The sequence below is a fragment of the Dipteris shenzhenensis genome, chromosome 8, assembly GCF_047967505.1.
Source record: "Dipteris shenzhenensis isolate YYH24624 ecotype China chromosome 8, Dip_SZ_1.0, whole genome shotgun sequence".
In the NCBI taxonomy this organism is placed as follows: Eukaryota; Viridiplantae; Streptophyta; class Polypodiopsida; order Gleicheniales; family Dipteridaceae; genus Dipteris; species Dipteris shenzhenensis.
In genome coordinates this window covers 31,667,791-31,690,964 of record NC_141603.1, presented here as the reverse complement: position 1 = coordinate 31,690,964, position 23,174 = coordinate 31,667,791, and the positions used below count along the sequence as shown (strand labels likewise).

The window sequence follows — 23,174 nt, the reverse complement described above, 5'->3', positions numbered from 1 at the left end:
ATCCCTTAGAAATAGAAAGATCACTCTTTTCTTTTGGCTTTCTATTCATGGAGGGATTGCAGTGTACCTGTGGAGATCACGATTTGGGGCTGATCCCACTTGCCCTCGTTGTCATTCTACAGAGGAGTCAGTGTGACATTGCCTTTGGGACTGCAATCAAGCGAGAATTGTTTGGAAATGAGTTGCTCGGATACTCGGCATTTTTCATACTTTCCCTTTCTTCATGACTTGGGGCTCAGTCGCATGGTTATCCCTTACTGGGCCCCAGGTGTTTTATGAGGGTGAGCCTTCTTCTTGGGCACTCTCGATCCGCCGACAGGAGATAGAGCCCTGCTCTCTTCAGGATGTACCACATAATCCTTTCAGAGCTTCACATGCTTCAGTGGACACCTCTTGGGAGATTTTGGCTAGCATTTCCTCTTGGCACATTTGGAGAGCCAGATGCACAGAGGCCTTGGATGACACCCAGATACACCCATCATAGGTGGAGGTTGCTACTGGATTGAGATGGCACTATCAGCCCCAATCCTTTCTTTTTGGCTCTTGAGCTTTTCATGCATTGCATGGTGTATCCAGTATTCCCGTATGAAGCTTGCTCTAATGGTTTTCTTTAATACTTAATAGAAGTCTTTCTCGCAAAAAAAAAAAAGTTGCAGCTCCCTCACCGTCACCCATCCTCCCTACTACTGTCCCCTCTCTGCTGCCACCTGCCTCTCCCCCTTCCCCCTCCTTTCCTGATCATGTCTCCTCCCGCCCCTACCCTCAACCTCCCCTCTGCTTTTTCACCCCCTTCCACCTCCTCTCTATTGTATCCTCCCCTTGCGCCTCCCCTCTACTGTCTTCTCCCCTTCCACCCCTCCCTTTCCACCTCCCCCCTGATTTCTCCTGCCTACCCCTTCCCTCTACTGTGTTCTCCCCTTCCAACCCTCCCTTTCCACCTCCCCCCTGATTTCTCCTGCCCACCCCTTCCCTCTACCTCTCTCCCCTCCCCATTTCCCTCTGACTCTCCCCGCTGCTACACCCACCCTGCCCCCTCCCCTCAGCTTCCTTTGCTGGCCCCTAACCCCTACCCCTCAGCCTCTCCTACTGCCCCTCCCCCCCACCACTCCCCTCAGCCTCTCTCCCTTTCCTGCGATTGCCCCTCAACCTCTCTCCCCTCCTATTCTGCCTCCCTCCCTACCTGCTTCCCCTCCCCTTTCCCTTCTCTCTTGCTACCCACCCTCCCCTTTCCCCCCTCTCTTGCTACCTGCCCCCCACCCCTCCTTTCCCCCTCTCGTTCCCCCTCTTCCCCACCCCCTCTCTTCCTTTATCCTAGTCTTCTATCTCAAGTGACAAAGGGATCCATTCAGCCAACCATCCACCTGCTGTGAGAGCATGCATAGTCTCTAAAAACTAGCTGGTGCAGCTTTAGAGGGATGTGGAGTTCGAGAGCTCCACCACCCTCTTTGCACGCAATCATGGGTCCCATCCCTCCAGGACTTGAGCTAGGAACTGGAGCTTTCTACCTTCATCCCTTTCACATGTTTGTTTATTGGGGGGAGGTGTTGCTAGGTGTCTTTTAGGTTGTTTTTTATTCTCCTAGAGTCGCGAGTACAGTGCTCAAGGCTAGCCCCTTGGCACTTGCTTCCTAGAATATTTTTTTCTTACCTTTGTCACTAGGCTTTCAACCCAGTGGAGGAGGACAAATGTGTCACTTCACCCTTTATCAAAGTTCCCAGTTTGCCTCAGGTCTATCACCAACTCCTTGCCACGATCGGAGCTTCCTTTTTGGTTGGTCATAGGGATTCCCCCTCTCCTTGGTTTACCCTCTTCTAAAATAGCAAAGGCTATCAAGTCGAATGGGGTTCCCAAGGTTAAGGTCATCATGTTTAACCCTTATCCGACAAGACCATATTATGCTCCAACATCCAAATGGCCCTATTTTTTGGTAGAAAATTGAGGTTGTGGGCAAGCAGGACCCAGTGTCGGATTTGTAGAATCTTTGGGCACTGCCCAAGAGATCAGGGTCTGATGGGCAGCAAAGGCTATCATGTTGTTTTTCTTCCTCAGTCTGCTCTACTTGTTCACATCTGAGGGAGACTATGCTACATCTCTTTAAGACCTGTCCTTATTGCTCGAGACTTTCTTTTAAGGTTGAGGACTTTCCTAAGATTACTTTTGGTAGACATTTTTATTTATTTGGTCGATATGCTTCCCGACCAGACTATGTTGGCTTTTTTGCTAGTCACTTTTGGGCTCTATGATCATTACATATGTACGGCTGTCCGTACTATTTTCTTTCCGTACTGTACATTGTCCTTTCTTTTCTTTGTATAGTTTTTCCTTTCCAGTTATCCTCCTTTCTTCTCTTGTCTTGCTTTCTGTTTCCTTCTCTCCCTCTGCTACAATGGCAGATTGTCCTTATGAGAAGACCTTTCACAAAAAAAAATCGTTTCAGAGCAAAAAACAAAAGCAGGCAATGGGTCAGGATGACCCCCTACATGCCAGAGGCTCAACTGGTTTATGAAGTAATGCACAAGGGTTTTTAGGATACAAGGAAAAATTGAAATGATCCGGTTCCTACCTTAGGTACCTCAGGTATCATGATTGAGGTAGATGATATCTTCGACCCAGTGAAGGATTATGCCAAACATGCCATCATTATTTTCTTTCTGGGACGGATGCCTACTGCTACAGATGTTGACAATTGGTTGACTAGAACCCTAGGTGGTTGCTATGTCAAGAAAGTGCATTATGCAGCGAGGGGGTTTTTTGAAGTGATAATGGTTGATGAAGAGCACAGACAGATTTTGCTGGAGCACTCCCCGCTCTTCTATGGCCAGCAGATGGTCCATGTATTGCTGCCCTGGTCTCCTACCAGGGATTATCAGGCATTGATTCAGCATCGCTGTCCTGTATGGGTAGAAGTTGTGGATTTTCCTCAGTGCATGGCTTCTTTATTGCCAAAAATTGCAGCCTCTCTTGGTAAGGTGGTCTGTCCACCAAGACCAAATGGCAATTCAAATTGCTTTTGCATTTTGTGGGACACAGATAATCCCACGCCAGCTTCTTATTCAGTTACTGTCAATAATGTTTCCATGGGCAGTGCTTTTTACAAGCTCAAAAGGGGACTGTTTGGAGGTGCTTGCTTTGAATGCAAGCAATTTGGGCACATGGCTTCACAATGCCCTTCCCGAGCTCCTAGAACGCTAGTACAAGCTGAAATGGTTCCGCCTCAGAATAGGAATGCAAATGCCCCTTTGGTAGTCAAAAACAAAGGGGTAAAACAGTTTTTTGTTGTTCAAGACAAAGGTAAAGCCCGGCTGTCTCGAATGCTACTGCTCCTCTTCCTATGCCCTCGGCCTCTCCGTCTCAAATGAAGGGTAAAAATTTGGATGAAGGATGGAAAACTCCTCACAAAGTTCTCTCTCCTAGGAGACCTCTGCCATCTAGGACTTGGAATGGCGCATCTTCACAGGCAAAGACACCAGCTGAAAACTCTGGCATTGGTTTGACTTGGGCTGCAGTCACTGCCAATCGTACCCTCTTCCCAGAAGAGGATGTTGCCTCAGGCTGATTCCTCTTCTCAGGGCAGAGGTCTAGATATTGAGATGGAGATGCAGACATAGTCAGTTTGTTTATTGCTGTATATAACTGTCCCATAGCTGTAAATATGTTTGACCACATCAACTATGTTACACTCAATGTACAGGGTTTGTGTGATCCTAGAAAGTGGAAACTTGTGTGGATGTACATCAGACAATTGCAGCCAGGCATAGTGGCTTTGCAAGAACATAATCAGCACATGTATGCTGGTCACACATGACATTTTGCTGGTTATGACATTTTCTATGCTGGAGAGCACTCTTTCTTTGGAGTGGCTTTTTTGGTGAGGCATGATCTTCATCCCGTTGTGGCTCTCAATGATCGCCATGGTAGATGGATTATTATGCAATGCCTGTTTCAAGGAGAAATATTTGAATTTGCATCGGTTTATGCCCCTCAATCTTCCAATGGTTGAGCTTTGATTTGGGATGCCATGCATACTTATCCATGGAGACACTACGCATTCATCTGTGGTGATTTCAATAATGCTCCGCAACCGGGAAATAATACTTCGGGCCACACTCATATGTTAACTTCTGAACAACATGCATGGTCTGACTTTTTGGTTCAGCTGCGTTTGGTGGATCTCTGGAAGGAATTACAACCCACACTCCCGGGCTATACCTTTCAACACAATGCTCAATCTTCCTATCAGGCACGCCTGGATAGATGGTATCAAGTTGATCCGCAGCATTGTGATGCCTTTACTTGTCAACTTTGGGTTGATCATGCCTTCACGTATTCTAATCATGCTCCTCTTTGGTTGAGGCTCTCCGTGCATGACTTTCCGGAGGATAGATTTGTTGGAATATGAAGCCAAATTGAGTCTAAAATAAGTGTTCTAGGTGGTCTAGGTAGTGTTTTATAGTCTAGTGATTCCTAGACGTGCCACGTGTCATATTGGGAGATATCCCATAGACATTGTGACTTTCTAGAGTCTAGTGTCACACTATATAGTGTTGTACTTGTCTTGAGTCTATCATATTAGTCAACATCAAGCTATCAATACATTGTGAGTATTTTGGTTATTGCCTTGCACTTGTACTTTCTTTCGTTTCCATTTTACCTTTCATTATGCTTTCCATATTTCCATTCCGTTCCTAGCTAGCTACTATGTCTCTTCAGTCTCTTCATGTGGTATCAGAGCTAGCTTTCTTCAAGGAATGAGGGAGTCTTGAAGCCCATCTTAGACCTATGGAGAGGTTAGCTCCTCCACTCCCTCTCCTCATGAGTTCCTCTCCACCTTATCTCTCTTCTCCTCTCCTTCATTGAGCACTCCCTCTTCCACCCAAGCCTCAGCAAGGAAGGTCCGTGTGGAGCTGCAGCACCCGCCATTGCTCAGCCAACTGAGCTGCCATTTTTTCTTCATTCTACCCACCATCCTGCTGCTCTTCTACCTGCCATCCTACTGCTCCTTTGCCCATCATTCTACCCGTCATCGTGCTTATCTGCTCAACTCCCCTCCGCTAGCCAACAATAGCCCACATTGGCTCCTAACTGCTACTGCTGCTGTCCACGCACCTCCTACTGCCCACGCAGCTTTAGCTCTAGCTGTAGCTGCTACCCACGCAGCTCCTGTTGCCTGACGACCAAACTCCAGCAAGCTTCCATCACTACAGAACTGGACGGCAAACGACTACGCAGGAAGCAAAAGGCTCCGATCATCAACTAGCTTGCCACCTCCATCCCTAATGCTAACGCCCATGTCGCCTTCTCCAACCTTGATGTGAGCTCTTGACGTTACATTGCGGTGACTCCTTCACGTGCCTACTCCAACATTGGTGAAAACTTCCCGAGCTAGATGTGAGTTCTTTGATACTACTCCGACACACTCCACTACAGTGATCTTTCTGATTAGTGCATTACCTCGAGCTTGATGTAGACCACTCTACATTTTCTTTTTTTTCAAGAAAGAGACTTCTATTAAGTAAGAGAACAAACCCACGAGAGCAAGCTCAAAGCGAAATACAACATGTAACCATGAGGATAAATAAAGCCCCTCAAAATGAGATGGAAAACAACCAAGGATGAGGCTGAAAGTGCCACCTCATCCCTATAAGAGTCTCAGAGAGGAAAGGAGAATCCTTCCATTCCCTGAAGAAAGAAGCCCTCCTAGCTGAGGCTGCACAGGAGTCTCCCTGCATGCTCGTCCATACAGCCATCAAAGTATGTATGGTGTCTATCCAGATACTAACCAATGTGTGCGAGGGATGAACCTAAGTTCCCTCCATTGCCTCTGTGCATCTGGCTCTCCAGATATGCCAAGCTGCTATGCTCGCCAGTATCTCCCAAGAGGTATCCACAGAGGCATGTACTGTTGTAAAAGGAAGGTGTGGTACCACATCCAAAGAACAGGACTCAACTTGATGACGTCGAATTGAAATGGCCCAAGAAGAGTCATGTCTCTCATAAAAGACCTGAGGCCCAGTAAGAGAAAGCCAAGCCACTGAGCCCCATGTCATAAAGATAGGGGAGTGCACAAAGTGACTGAAAATTCTAGCTACCCACATCCAAATCATCCTCGCCTATCTGCAATCCCATAAGCAATGCTGAATTGTCTCCAAAGCAGAGAGGCAACGAGCGCAAGTAGGGTCGGCTCCGAATCTGGATCTCCAAAGGTTCACTGCAATACCACCATGGATGGAAAGCCAAAAGAAGAGAGTGATCTTTCTATTCCTGTGGGATTTCCAGAGGCTCCTCCAGAAGCACCTCTACAAATCTGCAGTGATATCAAATGCCTCCCAATGAGGAACTCTGAAAGGTCTCCAACCTCTACTACTGAGCTGGAATCTCCTAGCATTAGTGACCGTGTAGCGAAAGAAGGGGATGCTCTTCTCTCGATGCCCTGCGTCAATCCACTCCCACTCTCCAGGGTCCCACTGCAAATACCTAATGGGAACTCCCTCGTAGAGTCAAAGCACAATGGAGAGAAGCCAGGGGTTTGGGTCAAGGAACCACTCTAAATCTGATCCCTGCTCCAAAAGACCTACAGCCCTGATAGGCTGAAAGGCAGACTCAAGCAAGATGTCCTCTGTGGACCTGAACAATCTGCCACCATCATGCACATAAAAAACCAAGGCATCTCCATGTGCATCTCGAAAGGCCAAAACCTGAAGAGGAATACCCCCTCTCGTAAAACCACCTGCCCAAGTGGAGCAAGTGAGAGGCATATCATCTGTGTCTACCCAATCCACTAGAAGGGCTGCCTCAATCTGCAAGATCCTCCCTACACTCCCTCTGAGATGTCCTGTCAACTGAGATTTAGTCTCCTCTGGAAGCCTCTGGAAAGCTTTCCATGACCCCAGAGATGAGGCAAGTCCCCTCTCCCATCTGGACCACTACTTGTAGTGTGAAGCACCAAGTTGTCTGCCAAGATCATCCAAAATACTGTCATACCACATGACTGGTTGCCTATCAATCTCTTCACGAGAGGAAGGGGGAATCCTTTGAAGAGTGCTCCTAAAGCTGGCCCATGCTTGCAGGATGGCAACCATGAGAGGGGACGAAGGAGACTTGAGGTGTGCTGCGGTGAAGATCCATCTAATACTGCTCATCCTCCTGAAGAAGGTGTGCAGGTCTGTATGCTGCCAATAAAATATTCCTTCCATGGCTCCTGCCCTGGCATAAGTCCCCACACCACCATCTTGCAGAGTAAAGCTCTGCACTGTAAATCTGGATCAATAATATTGAGACCCCCTTCCTGTGTAGGAAGGATGAGGGTCTCCCAAGCCACCGTGGCTAATGCATCTGCTGTGCCATCAAGCCCACTCCAAAGAAAATTTATGATCGGTCTTCTGACTTGAATGATGCAATCCCTAGAATGGCACCAGCAAGAACAAACAAACCAGGCCATGGCCAAGAGGACCTGGTTGACCACCACAACTCTAGAGGCAAGGTCCAGCTTGGCTGAGCCCCAAAAAAGGAGCTTCCTCCTAATGCTCTCCAACACGGGAGCAAACTGTTGCGTGGAAGAAATATCCAAGCCGACCTGGCAGACCAAATATCTGGTTGGCACACCCCTCTGAACCCAAGTGAACCTATGTTAAGCCCCCAATATGGAGTGTCCTCGTCACTGATCAAAAAGGCATTGGATTTATGCCAATTTATCTGTGCCCCTGCCATCAAGCAAAATAAATCCAATGCTGTCCTGAAAGAAGTGAGCTGCCGTGTCATCTGCCAACTCACTGTCAAGTAACTCCTCTTCTCGTATGATGGGAAGTATCAGCCCAAAGATCTTAGATTGAGATCTAATATAGATACTCATAGCTTCAGCCACGAACAAAAAAAGAAAAGGAGCAAGGGGGCATCCCTGTCAGACTGATCTAGAAATCTGAAATCTCTCACCCCTTACCCCACCAATAAGCACCTGGCTGTGGGCTGATCTGTACAAAGAGGAAACACCTCTGATCCAAGCATTTGTAAAGCCAAAATGTAGAAGGGTGCCCTCCAAAAAACCCCAATCTACTCTGTCATAAGCTTTCTCAAAATCCAAGAGTAGAATGGCTAAATTCTGGCCGCTCTGCATGCTTCCCAAAAGGAGATGTTATAAAAAATGCTTCTGCCATGCACAAATCCTGTCTGAGTGTCATGAATAAGATCTGGGAGAAGGGGCTGCAATCAAAGGCTGATTGCCTTGGCCAAAATCTTGTAACATGCCCCCAAAAGTGTGATAGGCCTCCACTGGGACACAAAATTTCTGCAACCCACTTTCTGGATAAGGTGGATGAGACCCTTTGTGAGCGACCCGGGCATCTCGCCAGAGTCCCAAATGCTCTACAGGGCTGATGTAATGTAGTCTCCAATCATATCCCAAAATGCAATGAAGAAAGAAGGGCTGAGGCCATCCGAACCTGGGCACTTGCCCTTGTGAAGGGCTGAAAGTGCAGTCTTGAACTCTGTGTTTGTGAAAGGTGCATCAAGAAAAACATGCATATCCAGTTTCACCAACTTAGGGATGCTCTACCAAATAACCTGGCATCCTCTCTATCCTATGTATCAGGATCTACAGCAGTAAGAAGGGCGGCATAGAAATCTGACGCTATGCGCATGACGTCATCTGGATCTGTCTGTAAAACCCCGTGTGAGTCAATAAGCTGGGACACACTCTCTCTACTATGTCTAGGGCCAAGAGTAGAGAAAAAGTATTTATTGACTCTGCCACCCATCTATATCCACAAGGACTCCCGTGCATGCAAGGCATACTCTACTCTCTAATCAAGCAATGTCTGCTGATGAGCCCTTATTGTAGCAAGGCGCTTTTGAATCCAACCATCTGAAGGCCGTTTCTGCTCTTCCCTCTGCAAAGCTGCCAACTGCTGGCGAATACCAATCTGACGTCTGAGAATATCTCGTCTCTTGGTACTAGCAACCGAGTGGTAAAGGTCGCTAATACCAAAAAAGGCAGCAGCTACATGTGATGGAGATGGCTGCCCACCCTGGACATGAGAAACCCATATCTGCAAGGCTGCCTCAGTAAGGTCCTCCTTTGTATACAAGGCATCTGGAATCCTAATGCTGACATATTGGCCTCTCAAGTGAGGCTCTGAGATAGCCAGCACAACAGGAAAGTGGTTTGAAGTGGAATCCCCATCAACAATGCATATTGATCCACCTCTGTCTAGTGCCCAATCATCTACGTAGAATCTGTCAATGCGTGCATGAATAGGCATCTGCTGCCTCCTGTTCAACCAAGAGAACATGAGGGACTGTGGCTGAATAAGAAAGGCATCGTCCAACCAAGTATCTTTGCCACAATAGTGAAAAAGGAAGGCATCCCAAGCTGCTCTCTCCAAAGAGTGAAGTTCTCCTTCTCTACCTCCTTTTTTGTCTGAAGATAACTCAACCATGTTGAAGTCACCTCCAATCACTAATGAATATGCAATGGGAGCCCAGGAGAGCAAATCCTTTCACATAATGACACGTTCCCCTCTAATGTTGGAGGCATATAGCTTGAGGAAACCAATCTTACGCCCTCCAATCAAGAGAATAATCCACTAAGCCTTAGAGGGGATAATGACTCCGTGTCCAACAACTAAGTGGAGAACCGATTGTGAAATTGAAATAGAAGTACTTCCCCTAGTTCCCATGGCAGGCGACCAAAACGTATGGCCAGAAAGCAACTTGCTTGACTTGGCACAATCCCTAGAATCCGGTTTGTGGTCTTGAATAAATAAGACATCAATGGAAACCCCAGTAACACCTGGATGAAGCTGAGGATCAGCTGTCTGTGGCGGCAATGTGGGATGCCGCCTAGGCCCTGTATGTTCTAGTTAACAATCCTCATCAACGGGAGGATGTAGAATGGAATACCTTACCCAACCTAGTGGTGGAAACAAACCCCTCAATAGGGAAAGACCTCCTACTCGAGGAGCGAGGAATGGAACCAAGTGGCGGAAAATCAACAAGGGAAAAAACCTTGCCACTTGACAAAGAAGCCCTGTCAACAGAAAACCCAATCACTGGCTCACCAAAAGTAGAGGGCACAAACTCCTCCTCTGGGAAATCTGAAGCATCTGGTAGATCTGAAAATGAGTTCCTGTGAATCAGGCCAGACACTAGAGTGCGAAGGATCCCTTCTAAGGGAAGAGGATCAATAATATAAACCACCCCCTTTTGCCCTATCCAAGGGAGGAAGTGAGGACTGCTCAAGATGACCCTGTGTCTGAATGGCCGCGGAGACCTCTCTTGCCTGTAGAACGGGGAGAGGGTCTGGCACCGAACCCGATAAAGGGGGACTTGCTGGGTCCAGGGGAGAAGTTGCAACCAAGGAGGAGGTCGAAGCTATAGCGTCTCGGACTGTGTGAGGTGAGATTGGAGGGATAGCCCGAACTGAAGCAGAGTCAATTAATGCATCCTCGTAAACTGAAGGTGGAATCTGCACACAAATTAGAACCCGACGAGGTGCGGCAGATGCCCCTCAAGGTCGTGAGGCACCGGAGGCAATAGGCGACGGTACCAAAGGAGCGCTCTGTCGATGTGGAGCACTTTGGCGAGTAGGAGTTGTACCACTACCCTGAGGAGGACCACCCTGTCGAGGCCGAGAAGCAGGTGCTGGACCTGTACCACCCCCCTATCGAGGCCGACTACCACCCCCCTATCGAGGCCGTGGGGCGGTTGCTGTACCAGAAGGCTTCTTGGGCCTTTTCTTCTTCCTGAGTCAATCCCTTGCGAAGTGTCCAATGGTCCTGCATATCCTGCACTGGTCTTGCCTGCCTGCAATCTCTACTCTGGGGCGAAAAAAAGAACCATTCGGGCGCTGAAGCATAACATGGTCCATCGTGAGGTTAAGATCCTTACGGAGGACCCTAACTCTAGGTACCCCATCAGCCCTGGTTGCCTCTGCTGTAGTCAATGGCAACCTAGGGAGGGGGGGATCTCAACAACCACGCCGAAATGCAACCCAATAACAGGAAGAAGTCGATGGTAAACTTGGGGAAGCCCAGGAAATCTGATGAAGAGCGAAAAATTTTCCTTGTCTGCCTCCACTGGGTCGAAACCAATATTGAAGGCGTCAAAGAAAATCTTCCTGTGTCCCAGGTGTAAAATCTCAGTTTTGACCAAGGTGCTCGTAGCCTCTAGAGTGTCAAAAGACAACCTGGAAAAAACCTCGTCCCAGAAGATGAACATCTAAAAGTCGTGGAGTGAGGTCTGGGGGAAGAGCCGCAAGCATCTTATCTCTGGCTTGGGATCTGGAAGGGTGAGACCCAAAGAAACATGTGATCAACGTGGTAGAGCATTCAATCTCTACGTCCTTCTTGAGCCGTTGCAACTCGTCTTCAAAAAATGTAATAGTTTTCGCAGCCGGTGGAGGTGGAATAGGATTGGCTGACGGAATATCCATCGCCAATTGAGGTGAGAAGGCCGATTCAAACACTTTTGAGGCTCCGTCCGTTCCAAAAAGCGCTGCGGGAGAATGAAAGAGGGGGGAGACAGGAAGCAAAAGAAGGGGATGGGTAGAGGAGAGGCGTAGACGAGAGGGCTGAGGCAGGGGGATAGGGAGCGGGGGAGAGGAGAGGGGGGTAGAAGAGAGGGCTGAGGCAGAGGGTAGGGAGCGGGGGAGAGGAGAGGGCTGAGGCGGGGGGTGGGGAGCAGGGTAGAGGAGAGGAGGGTAGAGGAGAGGGGGTAGAGGAGAGGGGTTAGAGGCGGGGGGTAGGGAGCGGGGTAGAGGGAGGACTGAGGCAGAGGGTAGGGAGCGGGGGGAGGAGCAAGCTAAGGTGGGGGGTAGGGAGCGGGGGAGAGGAGGGGGCGGAGGAGGGGGAGAGGGCTGAGAGGTAGGGAAGGGGGAGCGGGCTGAGAGGGAAGGGGGCAGGTTGAGAGGTAGAGGAGGGGAAGGGGAAGTGAATACATTAAAAAAAAGTGTGTGTGTGTGTGTGTGTGTGTGTGCTTCTTCAACCTACCCCTTGGATTCATCAATATGCTAATACTCTATGGCATATCAGGCAGCCCCTTTCATGGTGGCGGAAGAATCTCCGACTATTATGGAGGTGTAAAATGCCTTTGAAACAAAGACTTTTTCTTTGGAGATGCATGACCGGCACATTGTCAGTGGGAATTACACTTGCCAAACGTCACATTGCACCACCCACCTGTTTACGCTGTCACGCTCCTTCAGAGACTGTCCCTCATTTGCTTTGGCATTGCCCGTCTACTCGGAACCTCCTTGGGAAAATTTCAGATCATCTTTGCCTCCGTTTCCCGAGTCACATATTAGGGAAACATTTTTGGCTATTTGGTAGATTTAGGAGGCCTTTATCTCAATACTCACTCTTTCTCTCATGGGTGAGATATTGGGCTCTTTGGACAATCTGGGAAGAGCACAATTTGGCATACTTGGGCCGCCAGTTTCAAAAGTCATATGAATCTTTTAGAGCCTCATTGCGGCAATCTTTATATGATGCCTGCCATGAGGGTGATATGCATGCATCTTGCATTGAGCTTTTCTTTTTATGCTTCTGATCTGTGGGATTTCGGTTTATTGCGGCTTCGGTTTCCCTCTATCAGATTTGGGAAACTTTTCTGGATGTTTGGATGCCTCTCATCTCAGATGTCTCCATTCCTCCTTTTCTTTCATTGGACTCGCTTTTGGGTACTATGGACCATTTGGACACAGAGACTGCATTCTAGGATGGGTCAACAGTTTCCTCAAGCATATATTTTCTTCAGAATGTCCCTCAAGCAATCCTTATATGACAGTTTTGCTGCAAGGGACTTGGATGCTACTAGCCTTGAAGTGTTCTCTATCTGTTTTTGAGTTTTTCCATTGGGCTCTCTTTTGGAGTCTAATGTCAGTGTGTGGGAGACTTCCCATCTTGTAAATTTATGACTATATAAATACACTGGATTTTACCAAAAAAAAGTGTGTGTGTGTGTGTGAGACTAGTGACTCGCCTTCAAGGGGTGATAGAGGATTATGGTCGAGGTTATATGGCTGTTCTTAGATGCCAGGTGGCCTGGGCAAAGCAATGTATCAACTCTCTTGCTGATTTTAGTCAGGATAATGTGTTATCTTATTCTCAGGAACAGGATCTATGCCATGCCAAACATATACTTGCTCTCAATGACCGCAGGCAATTACATAAGTGGCAAACTAGAGCCAGGATCAAACCCTTATTTGACAAGGGCTGTTCTTCTAAACTATTTTACAAGAATTTGCATGCTTCCAGGAAAAATCAGTCTATCCATCGTCTTAAAACCCCCAATGGTGTGTGGACCCAGACCTCCTCTCAGTTGCAGGATATTTGTGTTCACCATTTCCAGCAGCTCTTCGGATCCCCACCTGTCCTTCCCAGAATATCATGCAGGCTCGCAAGTGTTTTTTTGGATATGGTTCGCCCTATTGTCTCGCCGCAGCAGGCCTTATCCTTGGATGCTCCTTTTCTGCAGGATGATCTTACCGATGCACTTCATAAGCTGGGTAAATCTCGTGCACCTGGTTGGGATGGACTCACTGCTGAGTTTTTTCATACCTTTTGGGATGAGCTTAAGGATACCCTTCTACAAATTATCAATGTGGCTTGGGAACATCAATCTCTCCCTACTTCTTGGAAGCATGGTCTTGTTAAGCTGATACCAAAGAAGCCTTTATGTGAATATTTGACAGATTGGAGACCACCAATTACCCTTATGCCTGTCATCTACAAGCTTATTTCCAAGATGCTAGTCCATAGACTTAAAACGGTTTTGGATGCTGGATTACATCCCAGACAGTATGGTTTCATTCCACGCAGGCAGATTATGAACAATATAGCCAATGCCATGCTTGGTATTGAGTATGCCAAATACTCCAAGCAGGATGTATTGATTATGCAGGTGGATGTAGCCAAGGCCTTCGATACTGTCCAATGGGATTATATTTCACAAACTCTGAGCCACCTCGGGTTTGGCCCCAAAATTGTTCATGTTATTTATTGGCTCTATGTGGATGCAACAGCCCAATGTCTTTTGGGCAAACACCTTTCTTCTATTTGGCATTTGGGAAGATCGGTCCACCAGGGTTGTCCTCTCAGTGCACTTCTTTCTGCGGTGGCTACGCATCCATTGCTTCTTCGTTTGGATCACCTTTTGGAAGATGATTCCTTACATGGTTTGCACATTCCGGGCAGCAAGCCCTTTCTAGCCAAGCCTATGCTGATGATTCTTTTTTTATGCTCCAAAATACTCCTTCTGATGTTCAAATACTAATGGACACATTGGCTGATTTTGGCTTGGCAGCGGGGCTGTTTATTAATTTCAGAAAGTCTAAATTGCTTCCCCTCACTGCTTCCGATTGGCATGCATTGTTTTGGCCAGGAGAGATTTTAGATTCACATGCTCTCATTCGCCACCTTGGTTATCCTATTGGCTGGTTTCTATCTCCCAAGCAGCATATGCAATGGTTATTCTCTCGTATGCAAAGGAAGCTACATTATTGGAAGTTGCCTACTTGGCCTCTACATGTCCGTCTGCGCATTGTCCAATCTATCTTGATGTCATATGTGCAGTTTTATTTGCCACTTCTTCCATGGTCCAAGAAGGATACTTCCACATTCATGTCCAGTGCCATGGAGATACTTTGGAAAACAACGAACCATTGTAAAGCCCTGCGCTTACTCAAAATGCACTTGGTTTGTTCGCCCAAGTCGCATGGGGGGCTTAACATTTTGAATATTCATCTGCATCTCTTAGCGCGAAAGGCTACCCTCCTCTCCACTTTCTTTATGCAGGATCAGCCTTGGGCTATTATGCTCGCTACCATGTGTACTACTATGCGATCGCATGTTTACGGACATTGGATTACAGATCATTGGGAAGCAGTTTTAGGCCACTTCTCTGGTAGCATTCCAGGTGCTCCATGTGCTACGGCACTCATTCGCAATTGGAAAACTGTACTTTCCACTGCTTCTTGGACAGGTCAGCCTTCTCCACAGGGGAATTCCTTCCGCCTTGAAAGTCTACATTGGAGTGCAGTTTTTTCTCCTCCCTTAGCCTTGCGGTATCCCATCAAGGCTTATAATCTAATGAAGACAGGTATTCGTTTTGTGGGAGATGTGGTCGACCAGCAGGGTTATTTCCTTTCTTTTCCTGTCGCTTGCCAAACTTATGCTCTCCGTTTACATCATCGCGCTCTCTGGCATGCTATTGGTCTCATGCTTGCCCCTTTTTTGCCGGCCCCTCCTTTGCAGCCTCTTCATCGGCTACAGGATTGGTGTCTCCTTCTGCACTCCCCTTCTGGAGCTCCTATCTCTCTACAGGACCTTACTTCTCACAGGGTCTATCATGGGCTCTGTTCGGTGCCATGGATTCATGATCATGGTAATCGACTCTGGCATCTTTTAAAGCCTTTGATTTGGTGGCAACGAACTCTCGAATCTCTTTGGAAAAGTTCTTTGCCGCTCAAACAATGCCTTTTCCTCTGGCGTTGTTTGGTTGGAGCTCTACCGGTGGGCACTACTTTGGCTCGTCGCGGCATTGCTTCTTCTCGATGTCAGCGCTGTGCTTCTTCATTGGAGACCATCCCACATTTATTATGGTCGTGCTCCACCTCCAGGGATCTTATTCATCGGATTTCGCACTGTCTTCGGCTCCAATTTCCTTCGGTGGTTTTTGGCCGCTTCTATTGGATCTTTGGTTGCACCCCTCCCCGACTTCGCTCGTTTGCCTTGTTCCTCACCTGGGTCCGTTTCTGGTCATTATGGAGCATTTGGTTGCAGAGGACTCATCTATCATTTGGCTCTGGTTCCTTTGATCCATTTTATTTCTTTTGAGGATCCCTTCGTCAATCACTCTATGATTGTATTCAACAGGGAGATCTGGATACTTTGGTCTTGGATGTTTTTTTCCACTGCTTTTGACTTTCAAAGGTTGACTCCATCACGGAGTTCACCTTCTGTATTACATAGTCTTTGATAATTTAAGCTGTGGTTTTACCCAAAAAAAAAAAAAAATGTGTGTGTGTGTGTGTGTGTGTGAGAGAGAGAGAGAGAGAGATTGTTGCTAGTGGTTGAATACATAACCTCTAAAAATGCGGATTTCTCCATACAGGTCTTTAAATCTGGGGGTATGGCATGTATACGACTTGGAGATGCGACTATAGAATACAACAATGACTTTCGCTTCTACATCACCACAAAGCTTCGAAATCCACATTACCTACCAGAAACTTCAGTGAAAGTTACACTTTTGAATTTTATGATTACAAAAGAGGGTTTATCTGACCAGCTTTTAGGAGTAGTGGTGGCACGAGAAAGGCCTGATTTGGAACAGCAAAAGAATGAGCTTGTTGTTCAGGTAAAGCTGTAGCTGCAAACTTTACAATCTTGAAATACATAATTAGTATCCCAACAAAGATTTTTTTGGGTTTGGTCAACATTAACAAAATAGGTATAAAGTAAATTGTGCGTCTTCATGTCACAGAGTTGTCTCTCCATCATCACTGCTGCAGCTCCTTTTTTATTTCATCTCCCTCCTCTTCCACCCACCTTCATGTTTTTTGGCCTTTATTCTCCATAAGGGGATCGAGATCCACTGCATCTTGTTGAGCGCAGAGGCTTGGCAGGTAGCCTGGCACACCCCCATATAAGCTTCAGGAAGATTGGGACTTAGCATGTGTGCCAAGTGACAATCTCCGAGAGTATGGAAATTAGAATTCTGCTGTAAACAAGGCTTACGTCAGGAATGGTGGTCATCATCACCTACTGAGGACTATTGCCAGCAAACCCTGCCCCTCTCGAGGATCTGTGGTTACCAGTGATTGAAAATAGTGTAGAAGATATTGAGTAGCTTACCTTTTTGGCACGTTTACTGTTCACAGATGTTGCAAATGTTGTGTGGAATCTTTATCCCTCCACAAGGAGTCAACACAGATCTGTGGATTGGAATTCACATCTCCATGCGTTCTTTATATAGAGATTTACAGCTCAGGATGCCAGGATTTGTCAGGTCTTGTAATCATGGCACCCTTTGAAGATACAATACCAACAGGTTCTGAGAGTAATAGTAGCATCTCTTGGGTTGCTTCTCAGAGGGCTGGCCATTGTATCATAAATTTAACTTTAGGATTTTTCCAGTCTATTTTTATTCTTTGTAATCTTGTGGCGGACTGAACACATTTTTTTACTTCACAGAAAAAACTTTAGCATGAAATAGAGGGAGTATTTACATCATCCTTCATAGCCGGCCATACTCATGTATGGTAATAATGGAATCTTTGGGGGAAGAGGGGGTTGCATTAATCTGGAATCATGTCTCCAAGTTAAAAGCATGATATTCAATTCATGAAATGTGACAACTCTGTTTCATGAATCTGGAATCGTATGTTAAAAGCATGATATTCAATTCATGATATAGGAATCCACACAGGGTTGAGGTGGCATTTTGGCCTCAACCTTGGATTTTCTCTTCCCATCTTACAAGAGTTTAATCTTACCCTCCCTTTTTGGGTTATGTTTTTTCATGTTAGCATGATGTATTTTTCCCTAGAGCTTTGCTTAGGGAGGTTCTTTCATACTTAATAGAAGTCTTTTTTTTGAAAAAGATTTTAAAAAAATTCATGATAAAGGATGACTAGTAGAAAAGAAATGTCTTGATAAAGTTAAAATCCTTTTATCCAGAGTGCAGAAAACAAAAGGAGGCTGAAGGAGCTGGAGGATCAAATTTTGCAAGTGTTATCTAGCAGTGAGGGAAACATTTTGGAAGATGAGACTGCAGTAAAAATAATATCAGAGGCCAAAATTGTTGGCAACGACATCACAGTGAAGCAGGTAACTGAAATGTACTTTTGGATAAGCTTATTTTCTGAGATTTCAATGTTCATTTTGACAAGTACGTTTTTATGGGTTCCTTTATAACCTATCCAGTCCTTATGATCCAGACATTGGCAGAAGAAACAGAGAAGAACATTGACCAAGCTCGAAAAGGTTATGCATCTTGTGGTGATTCTGCAGCCACCTTATTCTTCTGCATCTCTGATCTAGCTAACATTGATCCTATGTATCAATATAGCCTTCCCTGGTTTTCTTCCCTTTTCATTATGTCCATTACCTCAAGTCAAAAATCCTCTGAGTTGAAGCAAAGGCTTTCCATTATTCAGAAGTTTTTCCTCCTGGTTCTGTACAACAATATATGCCGTTCTTTATTTGAGAAAGATAAGCTCCTATTCTCTTGTCTCTTGGCTTTCCGAATTTTGGAAGTGGAAAAAAAGATCAGTGCCCAAGAATGGATGTTTCTTTTAACTGGTGGGATGGGACCTTCACCAGATAGCCCCAATCCAGCTTCAGAATGGCTTTCTGAAAAAGCATGGGGAGAGCTCACTAGACTGAGTAAGGTACCAGCCTTTGAGCATCTGGACCTTCACATGTCATCAAATGAACGGGATTGGAAGAACTTTTATACTTCTTTGGAGCCCCACAAGCAAACATTTCCTGGGAAGTTTTCAGAAGTTAGCTCATTTCAAAGATTGCTTCTGTTGCGCTGCATTAGACCTGACAAAGTGATTCCAGCTATACAAAACTTTGTGGCTGAGCAGCTAGGACCTGAATTTGTCCAGCCTCCACAGTTCAATCTCGAAGCATGTTATAGAGAATCAAGTGTGACCTGCCCACTGATTTTTGTTCTTTCAGCCGGAAGCGATCCAACTGCTGCATTGCTCAGATTTGCAGGTACTAGACCTGTGTATTCATGTTTCAAAGAATTTAACACCATGCGTCCCCCCCCCAAAAAAACACACACTTTTTTTTGTTTTTTTGTAAAAAATTGAGTTGATTTATATTACAAAATCATCATCCCAGAAAAGGAAGATGAGGAATACATCAAGAGAAAACCTCAATATAACACACATTTTTATTTTTATTTTTTGGGGGAGGAGGGGGGGGGGGGTGGAAATTGAGTTCCTTTATATTACAAGATCATCATCCCAGAATAGGATGATGCACGGAGGCTGACACTCTCGCTTCCATTTGGGCAGAGATTATCTTCACTCTTAGGAGTCAGTGGGAGAGGTGTATAGGCACCTCTTTGGCAGCTCGTGGGAGACTTTTATCCTTCATAAGGACATTTTTCACTTAACCCCTTTTGGGATGTCGTGGCATTTTAGACCACCTCCATGGCTTTTTTGCCACATTGTTGAGGCTAGGGATAGAGTACTTTCTCTCCCACCTGTTGTATGATTTGTTTTGAATGGAATATATCACTCTTTTAATTTTAGAATAGGATGATGTATGAGGGGCGGTTGGGGGGGGGGGGTCGTGGAGGGGGTTCCTAACACTTCCGGAAGTGTTACCGGAGGCCTAGGGCCACTGGTGCGAGGAGCAAGTAAGCGAGGACCACTGGTGTCACCGATGGTGCATGCCGAACGATGTTGTTAACGACGGAACGCATGAGAACAATGGTGTCACCGAAGGTGCGAGCGAGTGCAAGAGTGATGCAAGCCTAGCAAAACGAAGTTACAAGAGCCATCTTCAACAAGAACACAAGAGAACTCAAGCCACATAACATAGGGACCATTATCCCAAGTGAAGGGGGATGAAGAGGGGAATACACGGGATGAAGGGGAGCTATAGTTGTGAACAGAGAGGGGGAGAAGCATAGTATTCAGAGTAGAAGAGAAGTACATCAGTAGAACACCACAACGTTACACTAGGAGAGCTCACCCAAGACCTCCGTGTCACTCTCCTATTCCCCTTCCAATCATAGAATGCCCTTCTCCCTCCTTTCCCCATCCCCTCCGCTCCCATGGAGGGTCCCTCTCCCTTGCTGAAAATCTTATTTCTTATGTCCCATTGGTGGTGGCTCTTGGTCTCTTAGCCATTCCACCCCTAGGACTCTTCATGGCTTCAACCACTTCTGACTCGCCAGCCTCCTCCCATTGGTGGTGGCTCTTGGTCTCTTAGCCATTCCACCCCTAGGACTCTTCATGGCTTCAACCACTTCTGACTCGCCAGCCTCCTTCTAGTTGGTGATATGATTACCCCATGTGCACCTCTCTGTGCACCTCTCTGATACCCCATGTGCACCTCTCTAATACCCCATGTGCACCTCTCTGTGCGCCGCTTAGCCCTCTGACTCCTTTGGTGTGCATTTATCGTCTCCATGTGAGATCTTGGCTGGCTGCCCCTGCACCACCATTGACATAGTTCTGATAGGTGGAGTCACGAGAGATCTCGTTGGAGTACGCAAGTGACCATGGTTATTTCTATCTCTAGTTGACATAGTTGTCACCTGTTTGACATGGTGACATTGTGGTCACCTTGTTCACCGACATAGTTGGGTTTGAGGGGGGGAGGGGTTCCTATCCTTCCGGAAGTGTTACCGGAGGCCAAAGGCCACTGGCGTGAGAAGCATGAGTTTTGCAATGCTCTAATGCAATGGATCGTGCAGAGCGCACCGTGCAGTAGTGTGCGAGTGTCGTATGCTATACTGCAGTGGACAACGATGTACGAGTGCACTATGCTATACTGCAGTGGACAACGATGTACGAGTGCTAAATGACAATCACCGGTGAACTCCACAACATAAGCAAAATAAGAAAATCCTACACTGGTGAACAATCCCCATATCCGGAAGAGACAAGCGAGATGAGAAAGTGACCGAGTTGGCCAATGTACATATCACTGGACGTGTCCCCAGGTCACAAGTCGCAAGTCACAAGAATACACAAGTCGCAAATCAGCAGAATACACAGGTCTATCCCCATAGTAGACAAAAGGTGCACACAAGTCTCTCCACATTCTCTCCTTGGTGAGCTCGTAGCTCTAGCCTCTATCTCTCCTCACTCTCCTCTCTTTCGCTCCCCTCTCGAATGCTGAATGCCCAATGCCCAATGCGAATGCCTCCTCTTCTCTCTCCCTTCTCCTTCATCCTCATCCCCCGCCTTGGAGGGTCCCTTCTTTGCTGAGAATCTCCCCTCTTTCTTCCCATTGGTCATCCTCTTATCTCCTTAGCTATTGAGGATAGCCGTTGCGCCGCTGGCTCTCTTGATGGCTTCGGCGACTTCCTGACTCCCTGACTCACCAGCCTAATGGTATAAATTCTCCATGTGCAGGTGAGCTGGTTCACCGCACCTCTTGATGGCTTCGGCAACTTTCTGACTCCCTGACTCGCCAGCCCGATGGTGTAAATTCTCCATGTGCAGGTGAGCTGGTTCACCGCACCACTGCACCACTGTATCACTGAACCACTGTGTAATATAAATACTCCTGATTGCTCCATGTGCGCAGCTCTTGATGAGATCACTTTGGACACGGTACTCCTGGTTGACCTGTGTCGACCTGTGGTTGACCTGTGTCGACCTGTGGTTGACCTGTGTCGACCTGTGGTTGACAGCCTCGGACAGTACTCCTGGATGAACCCGTGTGATCGCGTGGCTAACTTGTGTTGACACATGGTCAACATGTGGTCAACAGATGTCGTCATGTGGTCAACGCCTGTCGACAGGTGGTCGTGTGATAAGGTAACAGTTTCCCCCGCCACTATCATTCACCGTCCCGGTGAATAGAAAGGTTGGACGATTCGTCAAAGAAAAATAAAGATGAACTTACAAACCATTGATATGGTGATGGAGTGGGAAAAAGAAAGAGTACAGACCATGTGGTTGGCCGTGGGAGTAATCCATGATTTGTATTAAGTGGAGATGTGAAAAATAAACTGCTGTATTACAAGGGACAGCATGGAAAATTGCAGAAAAAACTGAGTACACCTTGAGGTAAAACACTGATATTTACAGTGAGGGCCAAACAGCTTGGCAAAATCTAACAGTGCAAAAAAAAAAAAACTCAAACACCAACAGCCATCTATCAACTCTTCTATGAGATTACAGAGGGTGGTAAAGCTGCAGCCTGTTCCTCTGCCTTCTCCTCTTCTGCCTCCGTATTTGGCTCTGTGGCTTTTTGCGCATCCCTTTGCTCTGGCTCAGGCATAGGTATCTGTGGATGGGGTGCTTCCTCCTCACACTCAAGCGTGTCCATCACATTTCTCAGATTTTCATACTTGTCTTTATATCGGTGGTATCGCCGGTAGTAATGATCCTTTTGCTCTTGCAAGGTGGACTGGGAAGTCTGGAGGGTGGCCAACTGCATCCGAAGAGCTGTGAATTCTTCCTCCATGGATGAACACTTGTTTTCCAATTCAGCCACTCTGGATTCTGATTTTTCTTTGGCAATCTCGGAGGAAGACAAAGACTCTTTTAACTTGGTAATCTCCTGGTGAAATCTGGTCACCTCGGTGACATGCTGGCTGTGCAAAGTTGCCAGGGCTGCAGCATGATGGCTGCGCAAAGATGTCATTGCTGCTTCCCATTCCTGCCTGTGACTATGGAGGCGATCCTCAAGGGCAGCCTTCTGAATATTCCAAGCGATGTCACGCTCATGTATTGCTGAGTCCTTCTCTTTCTGCCACCTTTCCTCCTGTTGTCGAAGTGTTACGCTAGTGGCGCGCTGCTGGGCTGCCTGAGCTCTCTCGAATTCTAACTTTAAATGTTGCTGTTGAGAGAGGAGCTTATGAGCATAACCTGTGGAATTGAAGACCGCTGTCCCAAGCTGTGTGAAGGTGTCATCCATGATACGCTGAGCAAGATGCAGGGACCTTTTCATCCACGCATACCTGTCGCTGTAATTCATCCTGTCCGCCAAATTAATGACGTCCCCCAATTCCTCAAACATGTCAGGAAGAGCTCCCTCTTCCTCGGTTGACAGGTTTCCTGTAGGTGCCAATTTGTCCAAGTGCACAAAACATGTCGGGGCCCTGGAGATCTTTTTGTTTTGTGCGAGGCAGTCCTGCAAGGGAATGGTGAAGATTTGAGTGAGATCCTCCTCTTCCCCACATACTGGTGAGCGTTTTTTGTGAAGGACAGATAGTAGTTGGCTGTAATCTTCATTCTGTTTTTCCACCAGGGAAATATTTGAAAGAGGTGGGCCCGATGAAGCAGCTATGTAAGCTGTGAACATATCATTCTCATGAAGGGGTGGGCAATCCACAGATTTGGGCAGAATCCCTCCCTCAAATACCTCCTCTGAGGCTGAAGTGGCCGATGGAGCATCTCCGCGAGAGGGGCTCCCACTCCCGTCTCTAGTCCTGTCTCTGCCTGGGGAGGCCGAAATGTGAAGTACACCCTGGGATGA

The 23,174-nt window shown here is 46.8% G+C and overlaps 1 protein-coding gene across 1 annotated transcript in view; it reads left to right on the top strand.

The window, feature by feature from the left end:
- The window catches only part of LOC147899385 (uncharacterized), a 503,340-nt gene that overhangs the window by 433,857 nt on the left and 46,309 nt on the right, over positions 1 to 23,174 (top strand). Inside the window, exons 32-34 of the mRNA XM_087377716.1 lie at positions 16,105 to 16,350; positions 17,673 to 17,822; positions 17,933 to 18,719. Of these exons, the coding sequence (XP_087233842.1) occupies positions 16,105 to 16,350; positions 17,673 to 17,822; positions 17,933 to 18,719 (1,183 nt within the window). The remainder of the gene's footprint in view (positions 1 to 16,104; positions 16,351 to 17,672; positions 17,823 to 17,932; positions 18,720 to 23,174) is intronic.